Here is a 20,539-nt window from a genome sequence, read left to right as displayed (position 1 = left end):
GAGCTTGTTTGGACCCCAAATTTTAAATTACGGTTAGATCGCTTTTACTCTTACTTAATCAAAGTGTAGAAGAAGAGTAAATATGCTCAATGAACTGATGACTACTCTAGTGCATAAACATGAATAACAAACAATAAAAGTAAAGCACAAGATAAATGGAAGAGAGATGCAAACATATGATAAAACCAAGACGTGTTATTAAAGAGAAAACCGAAAAATTCGGCGAAAAACCTCTCCGCAATCCTCCAAGTCAAGATTGATCCACTAGAGAATAAAATTAGAGTATACGAATAACAAAAGACCCTCCAAGCCTAGTCTACCCCATGTACTTGAGCCCTTCAAGCTTTTGCTACCAACAAACTTCCCGAAGTCATGTCTTCTCTAACTTTCCGGATCCCACAATACGTCCGATTGCATCCGCCAAGCCTCACTTGCTTCTTTTGGTAAATCCCTAAAGCTCCCAAAGCTCCAAAATACTCTCTACACTCTGAAAAAGTGTGAGTTGTGTTTGGGACTTTTGAGTACAAATCTTCTCTCAATGCATGATAATGGGAGAAGGAAGGAGAAGATGCTACAATGATTTCTCACTAAGGATAAGTAGCTCTCTCTCTAAAGATGGGTGTGTTGTGTTATAGAAAACCTATCTATGATTTTTCTCTCTAAATGGCTTTCCTTACTTTTGTGGGTAATGAGAGTATATATATAGTATGGGTGAAGGGTAAGAAAGTCACACTTAAAATCCTTTAGGCAGAGAGTTTCGCAGGTGCCTCACGGGTTAGCCCTTCTCGCGAGACACTCACGAAACTAATAGTCTAACATGACTCTTCAGCTTCCAGCATGTGCTTCTCACGTGCCCCTTTCGCGGGAACCTTTACTCGTGAGCTTCTTGCGAGTTAGTCGTGAAATTGCACTGATTCTTCATTACATTCTCGATTCTTCACCAACTTAATACTAAACCCAATATAATAAAATCCCACAAAATACAATAAACAAAATTAAAGCAAATACAACACTTTTTGTCATGGAATAAAGCTAACATAAAATATAGTTGTAAATCACAAATTTACAAAGGCAACAAAATTTATTCATTTGGTTTGGGAAGTGAAATGGCTTCATTTGTTTATAAATGTTCAAAAAAACACAGTTTTTTTTTTTTTTTGGGTGGTTGATGAAGTATAGAGTGCAGTTGACATCTTGCTTTTTTTTTGCTAAATTGAAAATGGCACATCAATCTATTAATCACGACTAGAACCTCAATACGGCTCATTGTAAATATTGTTTTTACTATAAATATATATATATATATATATATATATATATATATATATATATTTCATCACCATCATTAACAAATGAAAAAAACATATTACAAAGTATATGTTTATATATGTTTAAAATGACATGTTTATAGTGGGTTCTATTTAGCTCAACTAGTAAAGTCTCCAATAGTTAAATAAAATATTCGAGATTCAAACCTTGTCTACATAAAAAATCTATTAACATTATTAGAAACAGACGACATAAGTTCTGTAAAAAAAATGACATGTTTATACATATTAACCTAATATATTAATGCATAAACATATTCACTTGATTCACTCTTTTCTTTTCTCACCAATTTGTCAATCACAGCTAGCAAACTAGCTAGGATATGAATCATTAATTAACAAGTCAGTATGAAGGTTTTTATCAGACATATTTAAAAAGTATAGTTTTGTTATAAAGTTGTAAATGCTTGAAATACTACCATGTGAATCTTCACTTTTATTGACTGAGTCCTCAAGATTATTACTTAGGGTATGTTTGATAACTATTTTTTTTTCTTTAATTTGTGTTTTCAAAAACAATTTTTGAAACTAAAAAACTTGTTTGGCAACCCAAAATGGACAAAAAACAAAAACTATTTTTAAAACTCAATTTGTGAAAGAAACTGAAAGGCTGTTTTTAGTTTTTAATTTTCAAAATTTAATGACAAGGCAGAATAAAGACATTGGGAAAGGAATCATGGTAGTACACGCCAAGATTGGAATGAGGGGAAGGAATATAAAGATAAATGGATGGGAAATTCCCCTATGTGCTGCGAATAAAAGGAGCCAACGAACTGACAGATGCCTATGGGAAAGCATGGGAGCCCAAACCTATATAATAGTATCAACCCTTAGAAAATAGTTTAGCACTACCCTATCGAAGTGTTTGGAGAGTAGTTATACAGCATGCTCCAAAAGAATTTAATGGTGTTTAAACTGAATTTTGGGTTTGTGAACACCATCCCATTTCAACCAAAAATACAACCCTATCAAAGGTATCTAACCTTCCTTCCTTATGAGTGGAAATCCAACCCCGTTTTGTCTTTTTTGTATAAAAAATACATATTTAATTTAATGAATCAGTCTCATTTAATGAGTTAGCATTAAAGTTCAAATTCTAGTAACAACATATTTTAGTATTTTTTTTTTCTTCAAAAAACTATTTTTTATTTTATTTTAACTAACCAAACATGTTTTTTATTTCAAAAATACAAGAAAATTGTTTTTTTTTTATATTCCTCAAAACAAGTTTTTGAAAAAAAAAAAAAAAAACTGTTACCAAACATAACCTTAATGTCTTGAGGTGCTTGAACGTGGGTTTGGTTGCAGACAAAACCTAAGCAAAATTCATCATCTAGACTATTTTCCTTGTAATTGTGCCTAATAGATTTAATTTATTTTGTGAGATGTTATATATACTAGCATTGCCTACTTTCTAAGTAAAGGATCTTTAAAAATCATACATTATCTTACACCTAACATCACTTGCCCTTGCGTATATAGATTTATTCTCTATTTTGACCATCATTTATCACTGCTTTTTTTCATATTGGGTTTCCCATTTAGAATCTAATTTGATTTGACTTTACAATCAAGAGAATCTATAATGTAAAATGCTCTAAAACTGTTGGAAAATACAAAATGCATTTGGATTTTTAAATTAAAGCCAAATTGGTTTCATCTTGCCAATTCAATATGGGGTCTAAATGATAGTGTGGTTAATTTAAGTGGCCAATTTAGATGAAAATTATAAAGAGAGAAAATAAAATATTAGAAAGTTCTTAATTAATGGGGTTATGGACCTGTTAATAGTGATTGGTCGTGACCGACGACATTAATGGCGTTAGCCAAGTTTTGTGGTGGTGGGATGTGTTGGGTTCTCATTGTTTTTATTTATTTTAGATAAGAGAAATAAAAAAATTCATAATTGTAGAATTTAATTAAATAGGTGAACATATGAATTTTTTTTATTTTGTAGAGCAAAGAGAGTGGTAAATAAAAATATTTGGATTCTAATTATCCTGGCAAGATGACTCTTTATGAATATCAATTATTTCACTATTTTCATATATTTCATCATTAATAAAAAAAATATTAAAAAAGACATGTTTATAAATATTTAAAAGAATATGTTTATACATATAAATTAAATATGTTTATATACATAAAATTAGGTTTTTCTTGAAGACCATAAAATGATCAATTTCAAATTTTAAGGACTAAAAAATTATTTTGAAGCAAAGTTAGCAAATGTAAATTGCATTGTTGCCTCCTTCTTTTCTTTTTTATTTTTTCTGTTGAGATAAGTAGATAGTGGGGGAAAGGTAGATAGGGTTCAAACCACACATATAGATACTACAAAAAATATCATTACTAGTAGACTATTAAGAAACTTCTTTGATTATTTTTCCCATTCAATAAATAAATTAGAAGAATTTGAACTTAAGTTCTTTGTTTTTTCTATAAGAAGAGAATTAGATAATATTAGTGACTCGCAAGATTTTTTAACTCACTAATATAAATTTAAAGAAGATAATAACTTTGGAAATCATATGGCAAGGACTATTGCATTTCAAATGGACTAGGGAAGGAGCTGCCTATTTTCAATAACTAGGTAGCAATGCTAAGTTGTTTTAACGTAAAAAAATTACAGTGAGCTCCTGGGAGTTCCCTCTCCATATTTTTTCAATACAAAGATTTTCATCTTTTCTTGTCACAGGAACCATTTGTACGACAGGTAAAGTCATGAAATTGTAATTAGAGAAGTTAAACTTTGATTTGTATAATAGCTCGCATGTGGACATCTTAGATATTTTTAACTCAGATTTTAATGGTTCTTATTATAATAGGATCTAAATGGAGGAACTATTTTGCAGCAAATGATCAAAGTATAACGAGTTTTTTTTTTTATAGAAAAAAAGTATAACGAGAGAGAGAGATAGAGAGAGAAGCCTAGGAATCTGATAAAAAAATTTTTTTAAAAAGCCTAGAATTTTTTTTAGAAAGAAAAGCCTAAAAATTGATTACTGTCTCAACTTTTTTTTTTCAATTTAACAAAAATTAAATGTTTTGAAAATAAAATAACTTTTAACTTTTATAACACATTAGCATAAAAATTATTAAAACAATTTTGATAAACATTATACAGATAAGTTTCTGAAAATTAAAAACGATCCAATTTAATATTGTGTGTTTGGGTAAAATTTGTCATTTATAAACATGTCTAATCAGTGTGATAAAAAATATGATGATTTGATTCTTATTTTGCCCCGTCATATCATAATTCAGTACGCAAAACGGTTCAATCCCATATTGAACAAACAATTGCCAGATGAAACTATACAATTTTAAAAATGAAAAAAAAAAAAAAAAAACCTTTTAATTATTTTAATATTTTAAGTTTCACCATTCGTCTTTACTTTTACATTGAATATTAAAAATTAATCACAAAACATATATAAAAGTTCGTTCTTTACTCTTTTTTTTTTTATTTATCAAGGACAATACCGACAAGATAAGATAGCACGTGTAAGTGCATCAGAATTGCACTTGATCATTTCTCAACCACAAATGGGAGCTAATCCTCATTCGTTACTCACCCTCGTGTTAGGTTCAGGAGTGTCTGTCATAGTTACACGAGGGTGTTAGATACGTAGCCGTGATAGGAAGCCACGTTTGAGCGGAAATTACGATGTGAGAGTAAAAAAAGTTGCAACCTCATGCCGTTACCCAACATTTCTTAGGTAGATTGCCCATAGCTTCTCTGTTCTTTAATGGTCAAGGGCATTTTAGTCAATCAATAAATAAACTAAGAGTAATTCTAATATCATATAAATTATTATAATTTTCTTACTCAATATAGCCTATTACTCTCATTTGCACCCACTATTTTTCTTCACAGTTCACAATTTGACATGTAAACAGTTGTGGCAAAATAATTTGTGGTTTAAATTGTAATACTAGAATTTCACAATTTTTATCACAACTATCCTATATGACAAACTGTAAATTAATAATTAATTACCTATTACTTTTATATAGAGCTATCATTTTTTTCTCAACCACCCTTCCTTGGGCACACAAAGAGTTCACAGTTCAATAATTTTTTTTATAAACTAATAATGGTATGGTAGTCATTGTAAATATCTTTTGTGAACATATATAATAATATGGCCCAGTAGCCTAGTACGAGAATAAATGGGCCAACAAAATCATAAAGAGTGAATGATCTATGTGTGTAGTTTAGCCCACACACAAGTCACAACTGTCCTTCGCTTCATGTAGGTTTAGGAAAAGGAAGCTGCTTGGAAAGGCGTTGCTAATTGCTATACTAGTGACTAGTGACTAGCGAGCTAAAAACTTAAAAGAGAAGGAGAACCTTTTGCTTTGCCTGTACTTCACCTCTCTATCTTTCTTTGATTTGGCATTTTAAAAGCTATAGAGAGGGAAAAGCCAAAACTGTTTTGGGTTTTGTGGTCATAACAATGGCTGGGTTGAAGAATATTGTGGCTGTTGCTTTGGTTATGATCATCTCTGTGAGCCTTGAAGGCAAATGGGTTGAAGCCCAAGTGCACCATGTGGTCGGAGGTGACCGTGGGTGGGACCCAGCTACCAATCTCTCTTCTTGGTGCTCCGGCAGAATCTTCAGGGTCGGAGACAAAATCTGTAAGACCCCTCTACTGTACTTTTAATTTCTCTGATTTTAATTAAATTCTATATTGTAGTATTATAGTATATACTATATTGTATGTTATTGCTGTGGTAGGTCTGGGAAAAAATTAGTTGCACTTGTTTTCTCGTGCTTTTTTTGCTTTTGGCATCGCTTCCCTTGTGAGTCCCATTAAAGAAAAATTAAATTTGCTTACCAACCAAACAAAGGTTTCCTCACAAATATCAATTTTGCCAGCTGGTCTACTTTCAAATGTCAATCTTACACTACTTCCCAAAAAAAATAAATAAATAAACAATAATCCAACGGCAAATCGAGCACTCTCGTCTTGTCCACTCAACTGTAAGCCACTTGTTGAATGAATATCCTCACAATGAAAATTTAGATGCTTTCGGCTGGATTCAGATAAGGTGAAATATCTCCTTGTGTAATTGTAATCATGGTCCAGGTTGAAATTTGAAAAAATAATTTTTAATCTCAACTATTAAATAATATATATTAAAAGTGTGAAAATTGAAGTAAAAAATAAATAAATAAATAATGTGAAAAAATTTAATGATATTAACGAATGTCCTTAAGGTATTAGTTAATAATTCATTTTAGAAAAGTTTTAATATCACTTTTATGAAAAATAAAAAAAATTGTCAAAACATTAATTTTTTTTTTCTTTTCTCATAAAAACTTTCTTTAAATAGATTATTAAATAATACCAATTCGTTAGCATTTTTCTTAATTAAATTATTAAAAAAAAAAGTGCAGAGGCCTTTGCTTAGTTCAAAAGGCAAAACAGAAGGTCAATTGCTACCATTCAACAAGAAAAAGTTGAGATAGAAAAGTTCATCTATTTCTTATGAGGTAGACTGTGAGTAACTGTTATCACCTACAGATGAACTCATCATTTTTTTACGATTTATACTTTTCTGCGTCACATAATTGTGGTAAAGATGTTGTGAGATAAGCATATAGGATAATCATAAACTAGATTATGTCCTTTTTAAAGGAAATTAAAATAATTGAAAAACATAAAGAATTTCATTTGTTTTGATTATATATATATATATAATGATCAATACACATTTTTGATACAATAGTCATTTTACAAGAGTTTAAGTACTTATGAAGATAAAGATCCAAATTCAAGTCTATAGACTTAGGTCAAATTTCTATTTTATATAAATAAAAACTAAAAATAAAAATGAAGTGGAAGTTGTGCCGTGCATGGGCAGGGTTCACATACTCCGCAGGAGAAGAGAGCATCGTTGAGGTAAAAGAGCAAGAGGAATATCTGTCGTGCGATATCAGCAATCCAATCAAAATGTACACGGACGGCTTGGATAGCATCTCATTGGACGGGGAAGGTATACGCTACTTCGTGAGCAGCAAGCCAGACAGCTGCAAGAACGGCCTGAAGTTACATGTGGAGGTGATGCCTCAAGGAACACCTGGTGATTTCCCAAAAATAGCCACATCAGAGTCAAAGCCCTCCTATGGCTATGTCTCGGCTCTAGCTTCTGGGCCCACAACTCCTTCTGGTTCGGCCCATCTCGTTGGAAGCTCTATCCTCCTAGCATTTGGGTTCCTTTGCTATGCTATTGGTGCCTAGACACAAATATCTTAATCTTTTATCCACAGTAATTCTAGTTTTTGAGTCACAAGTTTTATGGGTATTGTAAAAAAAAACAAAAAAAAAAAAAGACTTTTTTTGGATTTGAATTATGTACTAATTTTTAAATAGAACTGGTAGTGCTTGTGTTTGGATTGGGCATATTATGAATTATGTAATATGATATAAATATTCAGCTTTTACAGCTTGCAATTGTTTACAATTTTATGCATGACAGCTTGCAATTGTTTACAATTTTATGCATGACAGCTTGCAATTGTTTACAATTTTATGCATGATAATATATTGTCTTAATTTTGAATGACGTTATGTGATTAATATTTAAGACAATTTATTGTTAGAATGGTTTTTAGTGCTCCAACAGAAAGTCTTCACTCTTATTATAGATTACTTGGGAGATTTGAATATCCTCAAGTGTTAATATTTACTTTTAAAAAAATGGTAATCCCACCGCTTAGGTCGAGTGTGACTAGTGAGCAAGTAAAAAATATTGAATCCAATTTAAATCATATTAAATAAAAATGTTGAGCCATTCTCTATTGACTACTAAAGAATAAATACTGGAAATTGGCTATTTCTTTGAAGACAAAGGCAATCCAAAGGTGATATAATTTTCAAATAAAGGCACTATATTCCAAGGGCTATTATATTAGATGATGAGTTCATCGTAGCGCACAAAGAAAGACCCTTTCTCCTTTTTCTTTCTCTTGCCCCCATTCCTAGGGACAAAGTTCAGCTGAATGTAATGAGAAAATACACCACATGAATTTTATTTTATTTTATTACTTATTATTGAAGGTAGCAATAGACTCTAGACACTCGCACATTGTCTTCTTTTTTCTTTTCTTTTTTTGGTTAACCATGATAATTGGATAGATTAAGAGTTAACAAGTATGTTACAAATTACACCATCTTTATCAGCAGCCAAGAGGCTTACCACCGCTTGCAGTGGATTCAAAAAAAACAACAAAAGCAGAAATGGAGCTCCTCCCAAATCTGACCAGTACATCCACGCATTGATTGACTTCACAGAATGTGTGCACTATCCACTTGCTGGGGATAGATTTCAATAGGTTCCTGCAATCAAATAACAGAAATTCCATTAACAAATTAGAAGAGTTATTATTCATCAGCATCACCACACTCAAGGAATCCATTTCCACAATCAGATTATTTAAGCCAAGCTCTTTGGCAATGGCTAGGACGTCCCTTAGAGCCCATAGCTCTGTCATAAAACTGCTGGTGCTGCCAAGAGCTCTTGCATAGCCTCTTATCCAATCACCCTGGTGATCTCAAATTAAATTAGCCATCCTCCTCCTGCCTTACCCGAGTTTCCTAGGGCCGACAGTCGCACATTGTCATTGTCCCTCTTTTCGAGATTAAATTAAAGTTTTTTTTTTTTTTATAGGTTAAAGAGATTAAATTAAAGTTGTAGCTATTAACATTATCTTCTCCCCAACAAGAGAAAAATGAAGTTTTCAATACTGCCATAGCCTGTGTTAAGTGAAGTTTTCAATTGCCTTTTTTTTTTTCTTTTTTTTTTGAATAAAGTTTTCAATTACCTGTTAGTATGCATTGTCAGCTACTGCCAATAGCCTGTGTTATGTGGATTGGGCTTTAGGCTGGTTTTTGAGGAAGCTGGGCCGAGGGAACTTACAATATATGCTTCTTTTTTTATATACAGTCAAAAGTGAAACAAAATAAACAAGAGTTCTTGTTTAATTTTGATTTTTGATAGAATTTGAAAATGAAAATACTGAATACTAAAAACACATGCTATCCAAAGCTCTTTAGGCTCCACCTTTACAGTTTTGTAAATGCATACAGATCCGAGATATAATATATCAGTACAAAGTAACCCAATATTTATCCTCCATACTTGACACAACTTTTGATTCTAAAATGGATCTTATACAAAACAACCTCCTTGCAAGACTAGGATTTTTTTTTTTTTAGGAGAAAGGGGGAGAGGAAGGTTGTGATAGCCGGATAGGGTTTTGTTAGAAATGACATTGTTGGATTTGGGGAAATTGGCTGACGGGATGCAACGAAAAGCAAATGGACTCAATCATCTCTAGCTCAAAACAACAGTCAGACCCATTTGTCTTGTTTATCTTAGAAATTTTCCTCAGAATATCTGCGGAAGTTTTTGTATATCCTCCACCATATGTAGAAGAATTAAGAACACATTTAAGAGATTGTTGGGGGTAGTTTGGGTAGGAGGAAGGGGTGAATACCCTCTCACTGAAAAGCAGATGTACATGGATGGATCCAATCATTTCTCTCTCAAAACAACATAGTTAGACTTGGATCCATTTGACTTCTGTATCTTAGAAATTTTCCTCAGGATGGCAGCAAAAGCGTTCTTGTCCTGCATCATACACATAAGAAATCAGAATATATTTCATCCATTTTAAATTGTCGAGTACTCCTTTGAGCAAACATGTTGTAACTCGTTACTCTTCTAACAAAAACAAGCCATGATTAAAATAAAGGAAACACGTCACCAAAATATGTCTTTGTTCTATATTTATATGAGGTCATCTGGGCTCTAAAAGATCAGGTACAATGGTTTGTGCCGCAAGCACCACAAAATCATAAATTCTACATATATATGCCACACAAATAATCCTCACATCAAGGACCAAAAATCATTCACATGGATAAAGAAAATCAAAAACCATACATAAACCCAAAAGAGCAACATTTCAAAAACCACACTGTTTCAACAACCAAAATACGTGAGAGATCAAGGAGTCCAACAGGATCAAAGCATGATGTCATAATTACTTGACTATTAGTTTAAAAAAAAAAAAAAGGTAAATATTGACAGAATAGATTGCCAAAAAAAAGTAATAACAAATGGGGAATAACAATATACAACCTCCTACCTACTTTATTTTTGGGTAAAAAAGAAGTGCTTATTCAATTAGATAATTTAAAATTAATCAAAACTATATCCCTTAACTGCTAAGGAATTTCACCTAAACAAAAGCTATCTTCACTCACACTTATGAAAAATTAGCTAATTTACCTATCAAAAGAAAATTTAGCTAATTTAAATGCCACTCTGTTTCTTGGTCTTGACACAGAGCATAGCTTCTAATTTCTAAATGAACCAAGATTGCTTTCATGTCCTCAGTCCTCCACTAGCATGCCTTGCACAGAAGCTTCGTGTGTATCATAAGCTATCATTAGAAGATGAATTATATTATTAAATTACGAGCAACTTTGATGAAGCTTGGACTGCGGAGATTTAATAAACCAGGCATGGTGGAGTCATAAAGGCCCAAGGATGATTTCTAATGGGTTTGTTTTTGGTTGAGTGCTATAGAGTGTAGCCAAAATAAAATTATTGGCTTGACATGCAGGCATAGTGTTGTAATAGCATGCATGTAACCATGTTGCTAGGAATTTGAAGCTAACTATATAATAATTATTGTATTATAGTTTCACACATTATAATTTGAGCATTTTATAAGTCTTCATTAACCAAAATTACATAAAATTGCACATCATTTCATTCATAACTCGTTTTTTGACTTTGAAAATTGATACTCATGTGAGCAAGTCTTTCACTTTCCCTCGTCCTTGCATGTGTTTGTTTCTCCAAAAAAGTGAGTAAAAGCTAAATAGATAAATACAACAAAATGAATATACTTTCTTTCTGTGAAGGTTTAAAAAAAAAAACATAATTTCATTAAAATATTATTTAATATTCAAACGAATAAATTTTAATTTTTCAAATTTGTGTCAAATATTATATATTCACAATGTGCATAATTGAGAGTTATATATGAATTTTGCCCCACCCCTCCCCCCCCCCCTCCCCCGAAAACTTAAACCATAGCCCCACCACTGCTTGTGAGTCCATGCAATAGTCTCAACGACTAATATTTTTTAAATTAATAATAGTAATAATAAAGAGGCAACTAAGTTGGTTTGGGCTGATTAAAAACTCTTTTAAGTCAACAATTCAACCAGTCACCACAGCCTGAGACGGATGGAACTAGGATTTTCCAAACTTATGTGACTGCTTAATAATGATAATTATACAAACATTCAAATATAAATTAATAAATAAAAATAAAACGTACGTGTATTCAATGTTGACCGTTGACAAAATACAAATAAAAAAATTACACAGTAATTAGCCAAAATTTTCTTTATTATTATTTTTTTAATTTTTATTCTTAAAACTGAAATTAGTAAATTAACTAGGAAAATTACAAAATTGAAAAGAAACAATATATTTCTCAATTCTAAATTCAAAGTATTTTTGTAGTTAAGAAAACAAAATCAATAAAAAGATTTATCCAAAAACTTGTCATTTTACAAAATTAATTCCACTAAGAGGGAGGGAGGAGAAATTTTCAGATGCGCCAGGCATATGAGACATCTCTCTTACTAACATGCGGGCCCCATGCCGATGGGACCCACATGTCAATGAGAGAGATGTCTTATACGCCCAGGCCCAGCACACAAGATACCCTCCCATGAGAGGGAGAGATGAGGGAACAAGGTTGAAAGCCCTTGATCCAACCAATAGCATTGAGGATATCAAAGTATAGGCAGGCCCTGGATGAGTTGGCAGCATTTCTAAAGGTGGTTAACAACTTTGATACAGTAGTACTACTTGAGTTTAGATATTTATTAATTAAAAAGTCATTTATTTTTGGCCAAAATACACTGTTTGTGCCTAAGGTTTACATGTTGAGCGATTTCAATCCCTAAAATTATAATAAAAAATTAAAAAAGAAAAGAAAAAAAAAAGAACCGAATGGCATTGCCCAGTCAAACAACCCCGTCCAGTTAGAATTTTAAGATGCAGTTAAAGTGCATACCTCTGGTGATCTTAGTCTTGCCTTAAAATTAGCAACAAGATCCTGAGTTGTCACTGGTGTCTTTTGCATTAAAACAGCCCTGATTTCGTCCTCAGTGACAGGCCCAGCAGATGATGTTGAAGCAGATTTTGATGATGATGATGGTGTTCCTTTTGAAGGCACAGTACTCTTAGAAGTAGGAACATTTTCTTCTTTTACAGAAGATTTTAGTTCCTGATTCCAAAAAATATCTATTAAAATGATTTTATCAAAACATTACGGCCCTACTTATCATAGGAAATTAAATTCTTTGCATTGAACACAAACTTGATGTAAGTAAATCAAGTTCAGGGAAAATAATGTCCTACATTTTCTGTCTTCACCTTCTTTGGAGGTGCACCATTAGTTGCTTTTGCATCATCCCCATTCAATTTTCTCTTAGATTTTGCAGACTTGGAGCTAGATGGGGTTCCCTTAGCAGGTCCAGAAGGCGCCGTCTTTAAAGGACTGTTGTCAGCAGGTTCCTCTTTAGGTGCATCCTTCTGCTTTGGAGCCAGCACAGGGGAAAGGCCAATATCATCATCGATCTGGACAAACCAAAAGAAAATGCTCCATCAATAGAGAGGAAAACAAGTGCAGTCAAATTTAGAACACATTGTTGGAAAGGAAAGGATTAATAATCATGAAAAAGGTTCTTTAGCTTGAATCACAGCCCTTTTCACTATTCATTACTTATATAAATGAAGCTTACAAGATATATTCCAGATAGTAACAGCTGGTGGGGACAGCTGGGCCCTTAGGAATCTCCTAGAAAGGTACCACCCATAACACTCAAGCGAACAACCCATAACAACATTTTCCTATTTCTTAAGGCACATATAACGGTGGCATTTTTAATAAACATGGCAAGCCATTCTTTTAAAGGGGATTCAATCAATGTATATGTGAGTCATATCAATGGCCAAGAACAAGAAACCAAGTCACTGACTTCACACTCCTAAAAAGAACATAAAATGCCACATCGCCATTCCAAAAATGAACTAAATGGTATGAAAATCAAATGAAAACATTGGTACAGTTAGACAACATCTATCATATTATGGATCACAAAGAAGTGTGAATAATATACATAACTTGTTAACATAGCAAGGTACTTCAATTAAGAATCAAACTGAACTTACATCCTCATCATCATCATCATCCTCAGCATCTGAATCATTCAGCCCACCAGTTCGCCCAAGTAGCTTCTTCAACTCTTTTCCAGATTTACTCAGTCCACCCTCTTCTTCATTATCTTCATCCTCATCATCTTCATCCTGCAAGAACATGTAAAATGATTTTATCATTTTGACAATTTGTCTGGTGTTCAGATTGAAGAAGTCACAACTTTGGATATCAACATGCACTGGGCAAAGCATGAGACATAAGTACTACTGCTAGTACCAGACACAAAATTGAAGAAGTTAGAACAGCTATGTAAAACATCAACAATAATTAGCTAAATCTCAAGAATAAATTAGGAACCATGAGTAAGTAAGAATGTGTAGCAGTAATGGAGGCACCAATTATGTGGGATGCTATAATAGGCCCAACACTATATGACTATGCATTATGGAACACTTGCCACAATTTTTGAACTTCAACAAAGTTCTAATTGCTGTGAGTATATCTCACAAATCAATTGCCATACACACCACCACCATATTTTTAGCAAATAGTTATCAAAAGGCATAATGAGCCTACAATTTTTGGAAGATAATTCCCATGGGAATTAGTTTCTACTTATCTACAGATGATATCAAGACTTTGTAGTAGGAAACTGCATTCAAACAAAAATTTTAAAATATAATATAAGGCCTATTGTTGGCGGAAGTGTACAATATTGCGTATTTGGCAGGAGCAAAATAACTGCTAGAAGTTTTGAGGTATGTGAAAGTACTACTCTCAATCTTAGGTTGCTTTTCTTTGGTTCCATGAGTACTTGGGCCTCTTCTTTCTTTAATAAATTTTTGTTGCTTAAAAAAAAACACTCAAAAAATATATCCTGCATGCTACAGACATTAATAGACAGGCAGCTTTAACAACAGAATGTATTTTAGAATGAGATGAAACCTTAATTGGTTAAGATTTAGTCTTAGTTGAGTTAAGTTGCAATTCCATCCTTTAGTAGATAGTTTGCTTAATAGTCTACGTGCTACCTGCCTTCCAGAAATTCTAGCTATTAAGAAAACTGTGCTTCCCCTACTATTGTAAGAATGCATGGCAACTCATATAAATAGCTCAGCTCAGAAATTGAGAAGTGTATTGGTTACATTAGTTACAAGTTGGCTTCATGCAAAGTAAATGTTTACAAAGTACCATCTTCAATTCAAATAATTTCCAGTAGGGTAGATTTTTACTTCATGTCCTCCTGAACTTATCAAAAAAATTATTTTCAGTAGGGGTTAACCCAAATTTGCCTGTTATAGAAGTACACACAGACAAACCTGCTTAATTTCTGGAGGAGCAGGAACTTCAGGGGCCAATTCTTCCCTTTCCTCAGGATCATTACCAACTGCTTCATCATCATCAGTGAATATTTCTTCATGCTCCCAATCATCACCTGATACATATTGATGCATACATTAGATTCAAAGAAAAGGCCAAGAGCCTTATAGCTCAACTGGCACTTCCTAGTGTTTCAAGCGGAGATGTCGAGGGTTCAAATCCCCCCTCCAACTATTGAATTATCCACCAAAAAAAAAAAAGATTTACGATAAAAGCAGACATGATTATTAATTGTAGAAGTCATCACATGTTTTCAATTCTTATCAGAATAAAACATTCTTAACACGAGAAAGAATCACCTAACATTATGGAAATTCATAGATGATATTCCCCAAAACTTAAGACCCATCTTTTCATGCTTTTGCCTCATTCCACATTAAATATGAATTTACAAGAAATACCATGAAATCAGTGCAGTACAAAAGGCAACCTGGTAATGACATGCACTTTCTTCAAGGTTATGAGTACAAGGCTATAGAAAATTAACAAATTACCAATTGTCCTAAAAGCTTAAGCGATTATGAAATGGTGAATTAATCACTTAACACTCCCCCTCTATTGTGGACCTAGACTCCTCCTTGATAAGTGGGGCCCAACACGTGGGATTTTTAACTTTTTAAATAGGTGGTAGAGTGAATCAAACCACTCCTGTGACAACCAAAATTTCCTTCCTAACATGCAAACATCTCACCCACAATCCCATGCATACTCACAGCAACCAAATAATAATAAGGCTAATAAGCATAATTATAATTTCCTATACAATGCAGAACATGGTCCACTGTTCAACACTATCCTTGCACAGGCAGAACCTATCCACAATCATATACCCCTCCACCTAAGGCTGTCAGCTTTCAAGATTTTACCCAAAGCAGTTGGCTAACCAAAAAATGCTACTTTCCGAGGTATCTTTACACCCCAAATGCCATCTAGAGTCATATCTTGAAACCATAGATGCCAATGGATACTAAGGAATCAAGTTCCTTTCTAAAAAGACTACTATTTAAAAAAAAATCTAAAAGGTATAGGTTGAATGTGGCCAGGGATCTCAGGAATGCTAGGTTGAAGGGCTTGACCAGACCAGTGCTTGGAAAGGAGGTTCAAAAGCTGAGTAGTAGGCCAGTTCATGGCTTGAATGGATTTGGGTAAGCTTTGGGTTGTTTTGTGCACGCTGGCAGATTGGATTGCAATTGTGTTGATTGGTTGTGGATGTGTGAGTGCGTGTGCGTTGAGTTTGCCGGCCATGGGTGGGTTTGGCCATGGCCAGCAGATTGGCTCTGTGTGTCTGGAGGGTATTGCCTGTCAAAGGCTTGCAATTAAATAAATAAATAAACTGTTTTTGAGTTTGTCTTTACCAAAAAGATTTCAGTTTTTATTTTCTATAACCTTTTTGAGTTACATATTTCGAAAGAAATTTTTTAGTTTCACAAGTTTTTTTTTTCAACATTGAAAACAGTTTCATAGTGTTTTTAGAACACTTTTTAAAAACTGCTACCAAATAGGCCCCTAATAACTCTACTAGTTTTCTGTTATATTCCCCTGGAGAGGACCAGTCTCCAAACTCGTCTGAACAGTCTTTCAAGTCTCTTGACATGAATTAAATCAATTAGGTAACATTAATACAAATTCACATGAAATGAAGAAAATAATCCATAGCAATGTCTTCTTTAATTGGTGAACAATGTACTGTAAAGAAAACTGCTTACCCTTTTCAATATCATCATCATCCAAATCAAGATCACCACCCCTCGGACCTTCCTCATCATCGTCACCTTCTCTTTTGTTGAGTCCCAATCGATTCTTCCTTGCTGCCTCCTCTTCTTCATCCTCCTCCCCTTTATCTGAAACATTACCTTCTTCTTCATCACCAGTTGTTTTTTTACGTCCCCTCCCACCAGCCACACCACTCTCCTTGTCATCAAACCTCTCCACTTCACCAAATGCAGCAGCTCCATTATTTGCAGCTTTCATCATCCATCTTTCATATCCATCTGCAGTCTTTTTCCTATTCCTCATCTTTTCTTCTGCTTCCTCCAGCGTAAGTTGCTTATACTGTGCAACCTTGTTAAAGTTGTACCTAGAGATTTAACAGACCAAACAACCATCACAAACACAAACAAAAGTTAACTCTACAATTTACAATTAAAATACCTACTTTCCCAAAAGATATGGAACAAGCTAGTCTATAATGAATGATTTAAGCATACATTTTCAACTAATATTTTAACAAGACAAATCAAATAAAAATGAGAAGATCTTTAAACCACCACCACCACACCCCCCCCCCCAAAAAAAAAAAAACAGAAAATAGTTATCATCACATAGACAAGAATTCTGGTATATATTTGGTCATACCAAGAGCCAGCAGGGATAGCAACGAACTCCTTTCCTTGCATCATTAATAGGTAATATGTGGCAGATTGTGCACCTTCAAGATGACCTTGGTACTGGAATTGCCCTGTTTCGTCCTCCAATAGCCAGGGTTTATTCTTGTACTTCTCCTATATGATACAATAATAAATTTATATAAGAATACATTATAAGAAGCCAATGAGAAGTGCAAAGGAACATTTTGATCTGACTTTTAAATAGGAAAATGAAACTTCATAGAGTATCTGCTTTACCCATCAAGGTATGGGCATTCATTTTTTTTCCACATGTGGTGTTCCATCTTAGATTTTAACACAGAATGTGTACCACCACAGTGGAGAACTCACAACTAGTGAATAACAGTTATTTCTTCAATTGTCAACATAATGTTTTGTTTCAGCCATTTTAGATGTAAGCTAGCATTTCTTTCAAGAAATAATGTGCTGTCTTTGTCTATTTTACAATGCTGTCTCCCCAGAAATTTCAGCACTGAATATTGCTGTTTATCGTACATTTTGTTATATTGTTTGCCCCCTGCCAATGCTTAATCTTATCTAAAAACTATAAGACAAGCTTCTTCTTAGAGAACATTCTCATTTTAATATAAATATTTTTAAGCATTAATAAAAAAAGATACATATGGTCCAACTCACTTTGAATGAACTCATATGCAAAACAACTCAGTATCAGTTAAAACTAACTAATAAAACGAAAACCAGCTTCATAGTGGAAAGAGAAATTAATTTCTAAACTAAATCAGACCTGGCACTACCAGTCTACCACAATAGCAACATTGAATTACTACAGCAATCCCTATAATTCAAAGAAGTTCAATTCCCAAAACTTTAAATGAAGAGCAGAAACAAACAAACCATACGCAATAGGTAAGGATGTATTAAATACCCGCAAGGCATCAGTAACTTGGCGTCCTTGAAGCCCTTCTTTATGGAGAGACCATTTATTCTCAGCACTTTTCTTCTTCGAAAAATTTGGCAACCCAGTCACAAATCTACCAATAAAGTAATTCTTGTCGTTGCTAGAACTTGCACGAACATTATATTCCTACAATAAAAACAAGAAAAGCAGCACATAAACTCTCGGCTTACAAAAAACATCAACCATATAGTCTCTAAAGTATTTCTTAAATCAATTAAAAAAAAAAAGCAAGATTATAAACACCGTGGACACGCCGGTCAAGACATATTTACAAAGAAACCTAAAAACCTATCATGTTCACATTTCTTTTTTGATAACCGAAAAAGCCTTTTGCTTACTCTTAAAGCAAGAACTTGGACAAACTTGCACTGCGTAAAATTTCACCACGCATTTACACAAACTGGAATCACTCACAAAGAGAAAATATCTCACAAGAATCTCAATTACACATTATATTCCTACAATGAACTCTCAGCTTACAAAAAAATCAATCGCATAGTCTATAAAGTAAGATTATAAACACCATGGATACACAAGTCAAGACATATTTACATAGAAACCTAAAGACTTATCATGTTCATTTTTTTTTTTTGATAACCGAAAAATGCCTTTCGCTTACTCTTAAAGCAAGAACTTTAACAAACTAGCACCGAGTAAAATTTCACTATGCATTTACACATAAACTCGAATCACTCACAAAGCGAAAACTTCTAACAAGAATCTCAATTACACATTTAGCATGACAATTCAGAATCAACAAAACCTAGTTATAGCTAAATCATCCACGAGCTCTCTTTAAACAATTAACGCATCAAATTGGACATTAAATTCATAATCAATAAGATAATCACACAAAAGCATTGAACAAGAAAACCATACATGTATAAGAGAGAGAGAGAGAGAGAGACTGAACTCGAATCAAGCGAGTGACGGTGGCGCCGCACTCGAAGCACTTGCCACGGTTCTCGGCCATGGTTTTGCCACAGGTCAAGCACAGAGTCATGTGCTTGCAGTTGCTTCCGTACAAGTCCGTGGTCGATCCGCAACCACTACATGACGGCTTCAACAGCAGATCGAACGACATGGTCCGCCGCCTTCAAAAATTTTATTTTTTTTCCAGGGAAACAAACAGAAAAAATTAGCATTAATTGGTTCAAGTGTAAAAGCTAGGGTTTCATAAAGAATTAATTAACAAAACTTAATTATACCTCTCTGATCAAAGTATGAGAATTTAAATTAGGGATTAAAAGAGATATTTAATTTGTTATGTTTAGTTTGTAAGAATCGCTTTTCAGACAATTGGATTCGTTTGAAGAGAGAGCTTGGGGAGTCTTTGGGTGGAGATTATGGATCATGTGCCAATAATACGCGTGGTATTTAACTATTTATATTTATAAACAATAAAAACTAGTCGGTGTGCATATTCGGAGTTTTTTTTTTTTTAATAACAAAATCGAGGACCTCTTGGTCCTTTTGAACTGCACGTCGTTTAATTCTAGACGGTACGTCGTTCACCATTTTTCTTTTTTCTTTTCTTTAAGGAAGATTTATTTATAGTTTTTAAAAAAAAAACACACAAGGAAAATTTATCGGCCATTTTACGGAACATATTTTAGCTCAAAACATATTTAAAGCTCAACTATTAATAAAAAGATGAACGCATGTATGCATTGCATATGACAGTACATATGTTATTTTTCTATTAACAGTTAAAGTTCAAAGTTTAAAAAATGTTTGGAGCTAAATCTTTTCTTTTTTGTGTTGTGGGAGATTTTCAACTTTAATTGAAAATTGGCTCTTAAAAATTTGGGCTATTTCGGCACAATTTTTTTTTTTTTTTTTTTTTAAGTATTGATGATAATATGTTAAAGAGAAAGGGGAAAAAAAAAAAAAATTCTCCATCAACCTCTATCGTCCAAAGAGAAAAGAGATGAGATGGCCATTGGCCCATCCCAATTATAACTAGTAGCCCAATGGACCAAATAATGGGACAAATATTTATCATCCCTTTCAACCCAATATATATATATATATATATATTAACTAGAGGCAATGCCTCTACCGTGCCGTTTCGGTTTAGTTAGTCACTTTGTCTTTTTTTCTTTTTCTTTTTTCCTCCAAGTTTTGAACAGTAGCTATAGTACCAAGCGGCACTGCAACTACAGTAGCTACAGCTTTTCTTCTTCTTTTTTTCTCAGTCTTTTGTTTGTACTTTTTTTACCATATATATATTGTTATACTAATACAACAAATTTCATAATAT

General features: G+C 33.3%; 2 protein-coding genes across 4 annotated transcripts; one reads left to right on the top strand and one right to left on the bottom strand.

Annotated features, from left to right (window-relative positions):
* Positions 1-5,496: 5,496 nt before the first annotated feature.
* LOC142636477 (mavicyanin-like) lies at positions 5,497-7,787 on the top strand. The gene is made up of 2 exons (XM_075810715.1): positions 5,497-5,972; positions 7,203-7,787. The coding sequence occupies exons 1-2, from the start codon at positions 5,792-5,794 to the stop codon at positions 7,577-7,579; spliced, it is 558 nt and encodes a 185-aa protein (XP_075666830.1). The 5' UTR covers positions 5,497-5,791; the 3' UTR covers positions 7,580-7,787.
* A 754-nt stretch (positions 7,788-8,541) lies between these two features.
* On the bottom strand, positions 8,542-19,643 carry LOC142636129 (transcription initiation factor IIF subunit alpha). Of its 3 annotated transcripts, XM_075810220.1 has the most exons (11): positions 19,485-19,643; positions 19,190-19,370; positions 18,244-18,402; positions 17,326-17,471; positions 16,677-17,047; positions 14,910-15,025; positions 13,605-13,739; positions 12,792-13,010; positions 12,445-12,657; positions 9,838-9,971; positions 8,542-8,677 (listed from the first exon to the last, which is right to left on the bottom strand). In XM_075810220.1, the coding sequence occupies exons 2-10, from the start codon at positions 19,358-19,360 to the stop codon at positions 9,876-9,878; spliced, it is 1,626 nt and encodes a 541-aa protein (XP_075666335.1). In that variant the 5' UTR covers positions 19,361-19,370; positions 19,485-19,643; the 3' UTR covers positions 8,542-8,677; positions 9,838-9,875. The 3 variants fall into 3 exon arrangements, with proteins under 3 accessions (XP_075666335.1, XP_075666334.1, XP_075666336.1); XM_075810219.1 differs by lacking the exon at positions 8,542-8,677 and having other exon boundaries at positions 9,378-9,971; XM_075810221.1 differs by lacking the exon at positions 8,542-8,677 and having other exon boundaries at positions 9,378-9,971; positions 12,807-13,010.
* Positions 19,644-20,539: the final 896 nt, after the last annotated feature.

The sequence above is a fragment of the Castanea sativa genome, chromosome 5 (genome assembly GCF_040712315.1).
Source record: "Castanea sativa cultivar Marrone di Chiusa Pesio chromosome 5, ASM4071231v1".
NCBI lineage: Eukaryota > Viridiplantae > Streptophyta > Magnoliopsida > Fagales > Fagaceae > Castanea > Castanea sativa.
This window is presented reverse-complemented; position numbering and strand designations above follow the sequence as displayed.

What these genes read in the sequence shown, in the direction of transcription:
- LOC142636477 (XM_075810715.1), top strand. Translation starts at nt 5,792, where the DNA reads ATGGCTGGGTTGAAGAATATTGTGGCTGTTGCTTTGGTTATGATCATC. An exon ending in CAGGGTCGGAGACAAAATCT is followed by an intron (nt 5,973 to 7,202) that starts GTAAGACCCCTC and finishes GTGCATGGGCAG; the next exon opens with GGTTCACATACTCCGCAGGA.
- LOC142636129 (XM_075810220.1), bottom strand. Translation starts at nt 19,360, where the DNA reads ATGTCGTTCGATCTGCTGTTGAAGCCGTCATGTAGTGGTTGCGGATCG. An exon ending in TGATGATGATATTGAAAAGG is followed by an intron (nt 15,026 to 16,676) that starts GTAAGCAGTTTT and finishes AATATGTATCAG; the next exon opens with GTGATGATTGGGAGCATGAA. An exon ending in CTCCTCCAGAAATTAAGCAG is followed by an intron (nt 13,740 to 14,909) that starts GTTTGTCTGTGT and finishes ATGTTCTTGCAG; the next exon opens with GATGAAGATGATGAGGATGA.